General features: G+C 45.2%; 1 protein-coding gene across 2 annotated transcripts in view; it reads right to left on the bottom strand.

The window, feature by feature from the left end:
* Positions 1-12,306, bottom strand: part of COL1A2 (collagen type I alpha 2 chain) — a 64,178-nt gene extending 51,872 nt beyond the window's left edge. The window contains exons 1-4 of one of the 2 annotated variants that reach the window (XM_080975638.1): positions 12,048-12,306; positions 6,009-6,044; positions 2,586-2,669; positions 2,130-2,186 (exon numbers count right to left, since the gene is read on the bottom strand). In XM_080975638.1, the coding sequence (XP_080831764.1) occupies positions 2,130-2,186; positions 2,586-2,669; positions 6,009-6,044; positions 12,048-12,146 (276 nt within the window). In that variant the 5' untranslated portion in view covers positions 12,147-12,306. Of the gene's footprint in view, positions 1-2,129; positions 2,187-2,585; positions 2,670-6,008; positions 6,045-7,080; positions 7,194-12,047 lie in introns of those variants that run through there. The other variant, XM_080975639.1, reaches the window with a different exon arrangement.
* Positions 12,307-15,214: the final 2,908 nt, after the last annotated feature.

Genomic DNA, 15,214 nt, shown 5'->3' with positions numbered 1-15,214 from the left:
TGATGAGAGGAACCATCAGCCCCTTGCATTTCCTCTCCCCTTCCTTCTTGAGGGGGGGGGGGAGAGACACATATTGGCCTAAAGAAGGGACAGAATGAGCATCTCTCCATGCAAGCTGTATAAATAATCTCTCCTCAGACCAGACATGGGAGCAAGAGGAATGGAAGAATACTCCTCATGCCTTGTCAAGGCTTCAAGAGAACATCTGAAGTGGTCTACGGTTTCCAGGAATTCAGGTACTAAATACAAAAATACTGTGTATATATTAGCATTTTGATGCAAATGGATGATGACAGTTCATTCTGGGCCTTTTAATTTTTTTTTAAATTTGTTGTGAAACCAAGTTCCTTCATGACTATTTTTTTTTTAATACCATACTCAGTTCACGTTTTATATAATCCAAAACACATCCATTTGGAAATAAATCTAATTCTGTCTGGGCAATCCCATGCATCTTTACCCTTGGAAACAAGTTCTTAGTCTACTTTCAGTTGGCAGGGCCTTCTTAGTGGCAGGCCTATTCCTTCCCAGGGCATAACTTGTCCCTTGTCACTTCTGTTTTTAAAGAAGGCATGTTCCCTTCAGCCTGTGTTTGATGAATGTGCTATGCTGAAACTGTTTAGCAGCTGATGGCTTTTAACTTTAATTATTTTTAATTATTTTTATTTAACAGTATCTTTATAAGTTTTAAAATTGTTGCATCTTTATAAGTTTTAAAATCCACTTTGGGAGAACAGCGTGCCCCAAAAGCCATGCCAGAATTAAAAAAATAGTCCCACTATGTTCAGTGGAGCTTACTTTCTAGGAAATATATTAGAGCCAAACTACACACAATGTTTAATGCATAGTTTGCCCTTGAGTGCAAACTGCCAGGGCACAGGATCCACTCTGGATGGGCACCCAAATGTGTGTGTGGAGGACAGTAGGGGCTTTAAAAGTTTGCCCCACACAATGGGTCCCAGTCTGAATCAGGAAACCACACCTGCAGCTTGCATTGCCGGGGAAATCTCCCATTCACTTCAATGGTAGTTTTTATCTTTATGCAAATTGCAAGTGTTGGGGTCCCAATCCAGATCGGGACCACATCTAAAAAAAAGCAAAAACCCTACACACATGCCACATGCCAAGGTCCCAATTCAGACCAGGTCCCTCCCCCTTCTCCTTGCTGTCCATGTTTTTTGGAGGGGATGGGGAAGCTGGCACTGAAGCACAAGTTACAAAACATCATGCATATTTTGGCGATTTAAACTGTTGTTTGTATTATAGCTGACGTGTTGCAAAGCATGGCTCCTAACTGTGCAGGTGATGGTTTTTGTTTTGTTAAAAACTGTTATAACCACAGAGCATGAGACGACTTGACCATTTTTGACGATCATTAATTCAGCAAACCTGACTGCAGTATTTTTCCCTTGGACATAAACGCCATCAAAATCAAATCATTGAGGTGAGCTTCTAATCAGGCGCTAAACTCCTTTCATGGGAACCAAGTTCAATGGGCCAACTTCCAATTCACTGGGCTTGTTAAGTGCTGATGACTCTAGCCTGTCTTGCCAGGTGGGCAAGAATCACAGGTGAAGAAATTAAGTGGCCAAGCCCAGCACCTATCACAACGCATTACATCTGGCAGCCCATGTTGGGACAGAGTTGCATGGGTGGATAGGAGTTTCTCCCCTTCCAGCTCATGTCTCATGAGAAGGCCAGCAATGTAGTGGTCTCCTGGCTCCAGTCACTGGATTCTATCAGAATCTATGTTGGAACCAAAGGAACACTGGATAGCTGACCTACCTTCCTTGGAAGTGACCTGGGTAGAGTGCAAAACTCTTCCCCAGTATGGGCTTTCTCCATTCAAGAAGCACACTGGATGCAGGAATAGTGGGGTCCCATGCATTTTCTGAACCCGCATGGCTTGCAAGGGATGACAATGCTAGATGCCTGGGCTGGGAGGTACAGTGGGCCGTATAATGCTGCTATATGGTCTGCAGGTCAGTTACATAGCAGAGACACAATGTGGGCAGATTTCTGTCAGCAGGCTGTTCCTTGGGGATTCTCTGTCGCAATCAGTGGCAAGACACACCAGCACAATTTGAATTTGTGCATGTACCTGTGCGAGAAAGGACGCATTTGCTTACCATGGGTCCGGGACCAGGATCAGCTGCTTTGGACACGTCATATTGAGCAGCAAAGTTCTGTAGGAGTTAAAGAGGAAAGCTAATAAAGAAGAGCTTGATCAGAACTTAAATAATATACTCTAATCCAAAATGAAAATGAATGCAGGGTAACAAATTTGCATTCCTACATCTCAAGTCCTTCGTGCTTGTTTTTTAAACAACAGCAACATCACGAATAAGAGGTTGAGTGAAGGGAGACAGAAGGAATCAAAGTAAAATGGAAAAAGTTCCTTCCTTCCATAAATGTTTATGTATCTTCAAGGATGTTCCTACCTATGGATCTCAACAGTATTTCTATACATGCCTGAGAAGATACAGCTAAAGATAATGGTCCCTGCCTTTGACGTGACAGGCCTTTTATGATGCTTCAAGACATCACCAATCAACGTCAGTAAAATAAAACATTGGATGCCTTACTCCGCCAAGACCAGGAGGACCAGGGGGGCCTGGGGGGCCTGGTGGACCATCTTCACCATCTCTGCCTGGTGGACCTGCTGGACCCTATGGGGAAAAATGCACAACGTTAAGTTATAAAAATATATAAATAGCTACTGAAGATTTCAAAGCAGTGACATCATTTAAAGTACAAATATATGAGTCTGCACAATCGAAACAGCTGGTGTTTCTGTACTTTACCACTTAAATGCGTCACTGTTGCTTTCAGACAACTAGAAGATTTAGTTGTGTGATCCTATGCATGTACGTATATTCATATTTGCAGGCAGGAGAGAAGAGAATTGCAGCCTTAACATAGGAATGAGGAACCTGAAGCTCTCCAGATGTTAGAATCATAGTGTTGGAAGGTACCCTGAGGGTCACCCAGTCTAATCCCCTGCAATGCAGGAATCTCAACAAGCAGTCTTCCATCCAGTTTGAAACCATACCAGACCCTGCTTAGCTTTGCAAACGTTAAAGCAGTTTTATTGCTTGTTGTGTTGAGGGATAATAAATCCCATCATGGCTGACCATTGGCCATGAAGGCTGGAGTTGATGGGAGTTGGGAGTCCAGCAACATCTGGAGAGCCACAGCTTTCTCATCATGGGCATAACATGTGGAAAAGGCTGAGCACCTTAACATTTTGTTGGCATATTAATGCTAGGACTTACTGGGTGACAGTCAATTAAGTTTTACTCAAAAAGAGGTCCATTAAAATTAATGGATATAAGTTAGGTCCATTAATTTCAATGGATCTACTCTGAGAAAAAATTAGCAGAATACCATCCATTCACATTTTTTTATGTCTTTAAAAACTTCAATAATGCATTGATTTGAGGCTTGATAAGGATTCTAGCCACACATTGTTAGAGAAGGTTGTTCCTTGTGAGCTATCATACAAAGATTGTGCTAGGGAAGACCTTGCCATGCTAGGATAATTATACCGTAGTAACCTTTTAACTGCCTTTAAATGAGTACATGTTCTAACTCCATGTTATCTGCTGTTTGGCTTTGGAGAGGTCCAAACAAGTTAATTACTTTCCTGATTTCACTTAACTGTTGCTTGTGCCCCATTTGGTTGAGCAAGTGTGTTTGCAAAGACAATAATCACAATGATTTTCATATATAAGAATGGAGACAAATTTGTTTGCACAAGCCTTAACTCTGAGACTGATGTTCTTAAATGGTATAAATCTCAGCAGAACAAACAGTCATGCTAATTCCCATTAGTTGAGTAATATAGTTCCAGACTATATTAGTTGAATGAAAAGAAACATATCAAAGCATTATAACTCAATGCACTCTCTGTTTCATGGTTTTTCAACCATCCCATTTTGCTACAACTGCCAAAGATTGCACTTATCAATTCTGTGCTAATCAAAACACTGCAAATTCTGTGTTTAGCTGTGGATAAAAAGGTCAATTTTTACTAAGCCTATTCAGAGTCTAAGGGTATTATTCCAAATAACAACAAGCATTCCAAATATCACTGATGTGATTTAAATAATAATAATTGTGGCTCACATGTTAATCAGATGACCCAACATCTATTCTAGTAACAAGAGGCTAGACTGGGATGGACTCAAAGTCAGAATCTTTCCTAAACTGGTTCTGAGTCATCAGATATTTCATGATGTATGGCAGATACTTCTTTATCAAGTATGCATCTACAGACTCTTGGATTCAAGGTGGCCTCCGACGCAATAGTAAAGGGATCTTCATGTCTTAATAACTTAAAGCATGAAATATTCTGAACAACTCAGAATGTAGCCATATCTGCAGTGACCATTTTCAAACAAGCTGGTGTGCATCTCACACAGCACAGGCGATTTCAGGCTAAAGGCTTGGTTCCTTAGCACACGGTTAGTCCTAAATCAGGCCTCCAACCACCAAGTCAAATCCAGCACACAAGCTGTTTATGGCAACTACCGGGTTTTGGCTACCTAACCTAGGCCTTCAAAACTTAGGAAGGAGGGAGCTCTTGTCAGGCACCTGGGAGCTCCTTAATAACACAATACTGTGATAGGCATGGTGGGTCACAAATTGTTTGGGTTTAAACATGCTAAATATTGAACAGCAACCGTTACTTCATTCTAAGCTACTACCGAGGGAAGAACAAATCTTGAAGCAATTCTTGGAGGCCCCATTTTTGGCAGGGATGCTGTCAGGGAAAGACTTTGAGGGCAAAAATCCAGGGCCCCACTCAGAAGAGAAGGACCACCTTCCCTGACATATTAGGGGTCAAGCAGCACATTTTTAAGTGAAAGAAGCAAGACACTTTAGGGAGCCCCTCCTCCCTGTAAGACTATTAAATCCAGAATCTAAAGCTACTTAATTGCACAAGCAATAAGTAATATATTACCAAATTGCCCTCATAGTGCTTCACATTTTTCAAGGTAGCAAACACATGTTTTCCAATTAATTTGTTCACGGGGCGGGGTGGGGGGGAGTAATAGGATCAACTCTGGCTCCCTGACACATTGTCAACTTCATTTGCTACACCTGCACACACACACACACACACACACACACACGTAAAGTGGACTCTGGTTACTGAGCAACTGCACCTCTGAGGCCTCAGCCATGCACATTCCTTGGCCTCTGTGTCAGAAATCCCACAGGCAATTCCAACCCAACAGATCAATCTCTGAACACAACCTGCTTTCCCCCTCTTCCTTCCTCTGAACCCTGAAGAAGCATTGCACCCAATATTACAGGGAGGGGAAATCAGGTCGCATCACCTGTGTAATGAATGAGTCAAATGGTTCTTCAGAGAGATCCTTGTGAGGGAATCGGAGAGGAAAAACAGCACTGCTGTGTCGGACAATGTGCTTGCATCAATGCACAAGCAGCGGGCAGGGGAATAAGCATAGGAGCTCAGGACTGTGACCTCGATTTCCATTCTTGATTTTATAAGGTTCTGACTCAAGTGATTTTGCTGGTGGATGTTATTTATTCACATAGGAATTCCAGAGCCATGAGCCTTTGCTAATCATACTGTGGTTTTATGATTGCTTTTTTTTGAAAAGCTATTACCTGCAAATCAGTCTTAAGACACTTCAATGGGAATAATAACCACTTCAGCCCTTTGCAATAGACCTTTTGAGGCATTCAGTAACACTCTGTCCAAATTCTGGCCTTACCTAAAGCTACACAGCCCTCCTGACCCTTTCCAAATAGTGCCCATAGCACTTTCCCCCCAAATAGATGTGTTCAGTTGTACACAGTGCAGCCTCATTTATATGAATTTTCTCAGAAGATGCACACAAAAATAGCCATAACGCTGAACAAGGGTTGGTGGGGGGTGGTACCACAGGTTTTTCGCTTTGGACCATGCTCTTCCTTATTCACCAGGGCATGATTTAGATATAACAAGCAAAATGAACATAATCATGGTTCTTTACCCTATCTCCTCGTGGCCCTTTTTCTCCTCTGGGCCCCTGAAAAAGAACAACATCAACAAAAATGTAAATGAGTGTTTCAAGCAATCATTTTACGTGCAGAAAGCTATGGTGTTAAAAAGAACTGTCTGCTGATGAAAACAGCAAAACTAGAGCATAGGTAGAACTGAAAGGAATAGCTATTCAGAGATTGAACACACTCTTGCTTTCAGTGAAAACCAAGAGGACAAATATGCATAAATAAAAATGTACTATCAATTAGTTCTTCATTAAGTGACAAGCATTCATTTATTTTCACATTTGAGCTGCAATCCTATTCCAACTTTCCTCAGAGGAAATCCAAATGGAGCTTATGCCTGAGTAGGATTGTGCTGCTAATCTCCAAACCAAACGCGTTTCCTCACAAATATTTAGTAATTTGCAACATGATCTGACATCCATAAAATCAAAGAGTCTCAAGAAGAAGGCTATTTTTCCTGTGCATACCAGATCAGCTTTCATGCTGATAAAATTATGGCTTCAACCCACTTACACATAAATCCTAAACACAGCAGCTAAAGCCGCAAAAATTCAGTTAAATTTACTGAGCTGTATCCAAGTCCTACTCTTGAGTAGGCCTGCAGAAATTAATGGAAGCTACTAATTTAGGTCCATTCATTTCTAGGAGACTACTCTGAATAAAACTTAATTGGATTTTCACCTAAGGTTCACAGTTACTTTGGAGTAAGCCCCAGGGAATTTAGTGCAATTAGCATCCAAATAGAGGTATAAAAGAAAAACTGCCAGTGTACTACTAAGCATCTCAGTTGCGTTCAAAAGCAAATTCACCTGAAATTAATAGCATTTACTCCGAAGTTCAGGTTTTCACTTTGGATTTTCCTGACAGTAAAAAGGACCTCTGCTTAGTAAGCCCCACTAACTTCTAAAGGCCTTTCTACCACGAAATGAGGTATTAAATTGCAGCCTTTCAAAAATTCTATTTTCAGCATTTCTGGGTTCTTTAAAACTGTAGCAGATACCCAGGAACAGAGTACAGCTCCGTAATTCTTAAGAAAATCCCTTAAAATGTGCTTACCCTCCGTCCTTCCGTTTCCTAGAAAGGAATGAATATGAAGTTAGAAGAAATCTAACGTTAGCAATATTTCACGGTAAGTACTAGACTCAGCCAAGTTAAGGCACAGCAAATTAAACAAGCGGTGGAGGGTAGGGAAAGAGTTATACAAGTTAGTATTTGCTACATCATGCAAGCACAATATTAAAAAGTCATACCTGAATTCATTCATGCTTTACGGGTGCTAAGATGTCTTTAACAGTTCTCTGGCTTTAAAATAGACTTATGAATCTCCAGAATAGCTGTGCATGCAAGACCCTTCTGGCTACTGTGCAATATCCTCTTAATCTTACATTCACCTATGAAGGTAGCCTTTTAACAAGAAGGACGGCCCATTAGGAAACTAGGGGTGGGCACAAATCTGGGCATTCCTAATGATGCTAATCTGCAGTGGTATTGCCCATGCAATTCTTGGCAGCTGCAGTTAGTAAGTGGCCATTCAGGGGGGTGGAGGTAGGGAGATAATAAAATAGCCCACTCTTGTCCATTTTATTTTGAAAGGAATGATACTGACCTCATTTACATCTGGAGGGGGAAACAGAAAAAAAAAAAATTGGTTAATGTTTAAGATTCAAAACAGTCTGCATGTGAAACAATGTACTGTATTTTTCTGTGTATAAGATGCCCCCATGTAAAAAAGGGGCCCCCAATTTTTGGGGATTCCAAATTGAGAAAATGGGGGGAGATTGTATCCGTGTATAAGACAACCCACAATTCTGAACATCATTTTTTAATTTAAAAAACCTAGTCTTATACATGGAAAAGTACGATAGTTGTGATTTCAAAGACAAATGGCAGGAAATGTAAACATGAAACGACATTTTTTAAAGTGGATGACATTCTGATTGCTGCAACACATCTCTGACAGAAGGAGGGCCTGTCCAACTTGGAAAGGCTTTTTTCTGACCCCAAGGCTTGAATGGATGTATTTAATAAAAGGTTTTATAAGAATCAGAACTTGGTTCTACAGGGCCACGGGTGAAACGCTCAGTGTGCCATGGGGATTTTTCTTGCCCCCACTGATGTCTGTTACACACACCAAAGAAATGTGACCCCAGAAGGAGAGGGCCTCCTGCAGAGGAAGATCTCGTAGGATGTGAGATAAAGGGAAACAGACAAAACCCTCCCAAGCACGCACAAATGTGCTTTCTGCTGATGTAAGCGGCTCCGTGGACCACACAACATTTCCCCTTGAAAATGCTTGCAACGGCAGCTTTTGAAAGTGTGCAGGTGCTATAGAAAGCCCAAAACAGTGAGTTTAGCTTTTGAACGTGAGATGATTCAAGCCGAGGTCGTCCATATTCTTGTAAATAACATTAACCTAAACTTAGGACCCACTATTCCTTCACATCGTTTCAGATTATGGGAATTCCTTGAACAGGATTATGCTGAAGATTTGTATAGGATTTTCTGGAATTCAGAAGTTAAGTTAGCACCCCCCCCCCCAAAAAAAACCCCCAAGCCTCTCTTTCACGCTATTTAGGCTACAGTCCTAAACCCACATACCAAAGAGTAAGCCCCACTGTGCTGATTGAGATTCGGTTCTGAGAAGGCATATCTGGGATGGCACTGTTATTTCTGCTAAACTTTAAGCCAGGAAATAGCCATACTTCGAAATAGCTTAATGGGTGGAATCCCAGGATCTGACAAAGCCAAGCTACTTAGGTCTGTATACCCAAGGGGAATTCGGCCTTTCATTATTGTATGTATTATTATTATTATTACATTTATGTCCCATCTTTCCTCCAAGGAGCTCTAGGAAGCATACAGGGTTTCCCCCTCCGATTTTACAACAACCCTATGAGGTAGGTTATGCCGAGAGAGAGAGAGCACACGACTTGGGTTTCTCAAATAGCAACCCTCCATGTGCGTTGTGGTGTGGCTTGTGGGAGGGGCCTGCTGTTCCAAGAAAAGATCAAAAATTCCACTGGGGGTGGGGAGGGCATACCAAAAGCAGCTTTGGGAATCCTAGGAATAGTACTGTAACTTTTATTACAGTTTCCTAACATAGCCCACATTTTGTGCATTGGACATTCTTATTTTAAAAACAAACGAACAATTGTCCTGTTAAGCATTTCCTTCCTGCCAATGGAGCACAAAGAGCAAAGCCTGTCACTCCGAGACAGAGATGGGGAACCTGTGGGCCCTTCAGATACTGGTGGACTCCAACTCCCATCAGCTCCGGCCAGCACAGCCAATGATCAGGGGAATGATGTACTTTGCAGTCCAACAACCATCTGGAAGACCACAGCCTCCCCACCCTTGCTCTAAGGGCACAGGGAATTATGCTCCATTAGTTCCTGCTCCCCTGCTTGCTGTGAGATGCATCTGGAATGCTGCATATTACAGGAGGAGGAGGAGAAATGTTCTGTCTGAGCAGCAGAGCAAAAAAGGAGTCACGGCTATGTACCTCCTCTCTGCAAGTCAGAGCCTCCAGAAGCTTTACTTACAGATTAGTACAAAAATGGGGAGGAAACGGTATCAATCAGTCTGCACATATGCATTCATGTGCCATGGAGGAATTTTGAGTGGCAATTCGGAAAAGCTGCTCACCCAGAGAGAATTGTTCCATGATCAGAGTAGCTAAATGCAAAAGTTTGCTTAAGGAGTGAAAATCTACAGCATAGAGCGCACTATGCTATTCTCTGGAGGTGAAGTCCAATTGTGTTCAATAAACACAATGTTTAGGATGGCAGCTCTAAATGTATATCTTAGACTATTGGTTGGATGAGAAACCTTGACTATCTCTTCTTAATATCTCAAGGAAATAATCATTGTTTAAACATTTTAAGAGTAACATCGGTACAGAATAACAAAGTTGATACTGATATGAATGGGGATTCTGATAGGAAACTGGATTAGGGTGGAAATGACTAATTTTGTAATTATCAAAAGCATTTCGATAATGGTTCCTATAAGGTGATGGAATAAAGTTAGGCATTCTTTTTGACACGGTACTGGAACTTGTAAATGGAACTTGCTAGGTGGGCTTATTGATGGATTAGCTGTGGAGATCTATATTTTGGGAGAGTATCTCTAAATGTTAACTGGGTTGGGGAACCTGTTCTCTCTCACTGCCACTAAAGGGAGAGGCTCTAGTTGCGGTTGTAGGATTGGTAAAGAGTTGAATGCAACTGTAAAGACAGCAGTGTTCCTAAATTAATTTTGGCGAATGCTCAGTCATTAATTGCAATAACCCTAGGAGGACCCCTGGCTGCCAACTTGTTCCATTGAATCCAGTTATGTATTGGGCAGCAGGGCCAATGCTTCTGTTATAGGACAGCATTTGCCATATGCAATGTACAAAGGACCACAGGCGTTTCTGATGCATGGATGTGCTGCACGAGCCAGTGTGAAGGCTGTACCTTGCACATATTTAAACCACAGAGAACTGGTATGGTAGTGATGCTTGGGCTGGACACTTTCCATTTGTGCAGCATAAAAAGTTCTGAGTTAAGCAGAACTCTTTTTGTCAGTCAGATATAAAGCTAAAGATTGCCTGCTCTGTGCCAAACGATCATCACTAGTGTGGTGCACTTGTTAGCAAGTCTGGCTAGGGTATAGAAAGCCCAAGTTTAAATCCACACTCAGGTTGTGAAACAAATTGTGGCCTTGGGGAAAGGGCCACCTCTCAGCTGAGCCTACCTCACAGGGTTCTTGTGAGGGTAAAACACCACTCTGATCTTACATTGGGGTACCAATGCAATAAATATCTATTTGATGGGACTAACCTGGCAACAGCTGTCTGTGCCAAGTTTCACTATTTAACATTATTCACATGGGGGCCTACAGATAATCTAAGGTAATAGAATTTACGTGAATTACCTGACAAGTGTGGAAATCATAAAAATAGATGAATTTTCTGGGGAGAAACTTTCTACTTCTCGTCTACCAGAAGAGGTCGCTAGAGCTTTTTAAAAAGGGTATGTTTGGAGGATGTCTGGAATATCCATTTCGTCATATTTGTTTCTCAAACAAAAAGGTCAGGAATCGTACACTTTTCCTGGTTTGCTGTAGTTTTCTAAAAGCGTGTCTCCTTCCCTTCCCGGAATTAATAAGAGCAAAACATTCTTGAGCAAATCGCGACAGAATTTCTGCCCTCTCTCTCCTTGCGTGTAACTCAGGAGTAACTAAATTGTCTCATATATATCAACGTATCCCTAAAAGCGCTTGGTGGTCTATCTGGACTCCACACGCTCCACGTCGGGTCCTCTGCGCTACCGCCTCCTTCCCTCTAGAGGGCGCATTATGAGCATCCGTAAAACGCTGCACAAAGCTCGTGTACAACGCCCTAAAAAGCGACTGTTCTCAAAGACTTTGGGGGAATCTGTTGTTTTCTGAAATCCCTTGATAAATCGGGACAATAACTCGTCCCCAGCCCCAAACCACTAGAAGTTCTCCGAGGAGGCGATGCTGATAAATTTAGGAGTTCTGGATTTATCATTGTCATGCATTGCTTCTCCACCCCCAATTTTGCTTTTCTCTTAAAATGGGGGGCGGGCGGAGTATGGGGAAGGGGAGAGAGAGGTGCGTGGGTGTGTGGGAGAAAAGACTGCTTGGCTTCTTGCCAGGACCTCTCCACATGAGCCAAGGAGGGCTGGGAGGGGGCGAGTTTAAGCAAGCTCTGAAGAACTCTCATCCCTTCACTCCGTCTTATGGAAATAAGAGACAGCTCTTTTGCCAGCTGGAGTCAATGCAAACTACGATTCCCCCCCAAATTCAGTCTAACTGGATGGGGCTTCCCGGGGGGGGGGGTAGAGTTATAGTGGGCAGCAGTTTCTCGGGCTTTGGAGCATACCCAGATCTGCACGAAAACTTGTCCTTGCAGCTCCCGGAGAAAGGAAGCATTCGACGGCAGGGCAACATTCCTTAGGACGAAGTTAGGAGAGGATTCCGCCGCCGCCGCCCAAATCCCTCTCTCCCCACCAAACCCTGCTCCAAACAATCTGAAGGCACTTACATTGACTGGTTGCTAGGCATGAAGTTACTGCGAGCAGCAACAAAATCCGTGTATCCACAAAGCTGAGCATGTCTACTGTCTAGACATGCAGACTCCTTGTGTTTCAGAGTCCCCGGGTCGGTGGTGAGCTAGAACTTTAGGGACGCAGGCATACAGTCGTGGTGGCGAGTAACTCCAAACTTAGCAGAAACCTGCTGCCCGGGATGCTAAAATAATAAAGCCCTCGACGGCCCTATTTATACGGCGAGGGGGTTCCTCGCGCTGGCCGAGCCGTAGAACGCGCCGCAGCCAATGGGAGAGCCCGCCGTGCTCGGCGGAGGGGCGGGCCAGGCTGCGAGGAGCCCGGGCCTGAGTCACGTGACGTCTTTTTTCTTTTCTTCTTCTTCTCATTCCCAACCTGTCCCCGCCGTTTTGGCAGAGCTGCTGTTAGACGGGGCGGGGAGAGGGAGATCTGGAAGCGAGGAAGGGAGAGAAGAGGAAGGCGCAAGGGGGAGGGAGGAGGGGTGAAAGAGGTGGGGTGCTGGGAGGGAGGCAGGCAGGAGCTGGGGATGCTAAATTGGTTCCATTCTTTTTGAGGACGTGGACACTTTGAGGCTTTATAAAGGAAAATCTGACTGGCTGCCTGGATTCTTTTTCTTCCTCCCCCCCCCCCCCGTCCCTCACACCCCATTTCTCCACCCCTCCCCCTTTTCTTTTGTGGTTTGCGCGCCTGGGAGGCTTTCGGCGTCGCAGGGCGAGGCTTTCAAAGCGGGAGCTGTCCAGGTCCTGCCATCGAGGTAAAGGAGGCGAGAGCAGGCAGAAGGACACGCCGACGGGGAAGCATCGGAAACCTGGAGCGACCTGGAGGCTCCCTTGGTTTTGACAGCCAGCCACCCACCCCTCCGCCTCGCAGATCGCGCTGTGCTCTGGGGAAGGGACGTGTCTCCGCGGTGGGGCGCCTGCCTTGCGCGGTAAAGGTCCCATGTTCATTCTAGCGTTTCCAGACGCTCCGCCTGAAATCCTGGAGAGCCGCTGCCGGTCCGTGTAGACGCTACTGAGCCAGGTGGAGCCCATGCTCCGATATGGCACTTTCCCCTATGTGACTGACTCCTCAGAAAGCAGAGCGAGCCAAAACAAAAACAAAACCCCCCAGACTTCCTTTCCAGGCGACCCCATCCCTCGCTTCCTCTGGAGCAGTCCTCTGGAATGGGGCTACTCTGGAGTAAATGAGCTTTGGGTGGCAGGTGGGAAAGGGGGGAGCTGTTTGACCCCCTCTGAACCTGCGTGGTAAGACCACAGGGAGCCCGTCGGAGGAAGACGAAACACACAGCCCGTCATCTTGCCCAGACTTTTTGCCTGTCCAACCCTATAGACCAAGCCTAGGGCATTGCCTCGTAAAGCAGCTCCAGAATCGCCCCAAGGTGAAGTATAATTCCGCCCCTCTTTCAACTTGGGGGATGAGCTTCCCACTTCCTTGACAGCCACAAACATCTCTATCTCTATATACAAGTGCTACAAGTTCTCCCAACGTTCTTCTCTGTGAATCCCATTGGTTTCGCCCGTCTCTGTCCTCTCTGGCTGCGTTGATTCTCAATTTCCCTTTCCTGGATAAGACCCTGAAAAAGAGTACTAGCAGTCGTCCATTGCCACCCCCCCCACCTGCCAACAAAAAGCCCTAATCTCGTTTAGCTTCAACCGAAAGAGAGCGAGAGGCGGGGTAGGTGTTGCTCTATGCTCCCATTTTACAGACAAGGAACCTGAGGCTGAGGAACAGTGACGTTGCAGTGCAAGGAGCTGCTCTGCCGGGACTGCGTCGCCCCCCGCCGCCCCCCAACCTCCACAAGGTGAAGGGAGGCTTGCCAGAGTCTTGAAGGCCCCTTCCTTTCTCCCACAGTCCGTTGCTCAGCCCCATTGGTTCCAGAAGGGACCTTGCTTCCAAGAAAGCATGCTTAGGATTTCAAGTCAATCTTGGAGTGCGGGGAGGGGGGCCCCGATTCGGTGGGGTGTCGCCGCCCATCGTCCCATCCGCGGCTGTCCTGATTTTCCCAGCTCCTTCCCTTCCCCCCTTCCCCTTCTCTTCTGCGGTGGCTGACGTGGTCACTCCTTCTTGCCAAGCCTGCTTCTATCTTCGGGGGGGGGGGGGAGAGAGGTGGTGTCTCTTCCTTCTCGTCCCTCCCTCGGAGCGGCAACCGCTTTGGCATGTCAAAGGTGGGGGAGATGGCCGAGCCACCTCAAGGAAGAAAGATTTCCCTTCCCCAAGATTCTGACGCAGGAGCCTATCCCAGCTCCTTCTCTGCGCCTCCACCCCGCCTACCAGCACCAAAAGGATGGGGGGGGGGGCGGAGAGAAAGAGAGAGAGAGAAAGGAGCCTGCAGGCTGAAGTTCCTCCCCTCTTTTTTTGTTGCGAGGCAAAAGGAATTCTTGCCGGGTCCCACCAGCCAGCAGCAACAAGTTAAGAGACTTAGAAGCAGCTGGAGCAGCTGGAAGGTGGGGAATGGGATTCCTTGATCACATCAGAGTTTAGTCTTGGGACCTGAGAAGCAATGGCAAAGGTTCCTGAGTGTTCCTGAGCATGTGCAGAGCAGCAGAGACTGCCCCACCAATGCCAGCCAACCCACCACCTGCCTGCCTGCCTTCTTGCTTGCTTGCAGCAATCAGTCCAGAGGCATAGCTGTCAACGTTTCCCTTTTTTAAAGGGAAATTCCCTTATTCCGAATAGGATTCCTCGCAAGAAAAGGGAAAAGTTGACAACAATGTCCAGAGGCTGGCCCTGCCTGCCAGCTGCCTCCTCCCTGGTCTCCATGACTGGCCAGATCCATAACACATGTTCAAAACTGTGATACCACTTTGACAGTCATTGCACAAGTCCTGAAGAATTCTGGGCGCTGCAGTTTGTCAAGGGCGCAGGGGGGTTGTGAGGAGACTCCCTATTCCCCTCACCATCCTCAGGTGGGTTTCACAGTTAATCCCTCTTACCTAGAGACTCTGGGAACTGGAGCTCTGTGAGGGGAAGGGGGGCGGTTTTCTGAAAACTCTCAGCACCCATGACAAACAGATTCTTTGGGGGAGGCTGGCTTTAATGTATGGTGCGGTAGAAATCACAACCTGAGTTCGAGTTCTTCCTCCAGTCAGAGCCAGGACACTTGTTGATAAACCCAG

The sequence above is a fragment of the Podarcis pityusensis genome (assembly GCF_964106645.2).
Source record: "Podarcis pityusensis genome assembly, chromosome: 12".
Classification (NCBI taxonomy): domain Eukaryota; kingdom Metazoa; phylum Chordata; class Lepidosauria; order Squamata; family Lacertidae; genus Podarcis; species Podarcis pityusensis.
Note: the sequence above shows the minus strand (reverse complement) of the source record. Positions and strands in the feature narration are given on the sequence as shown.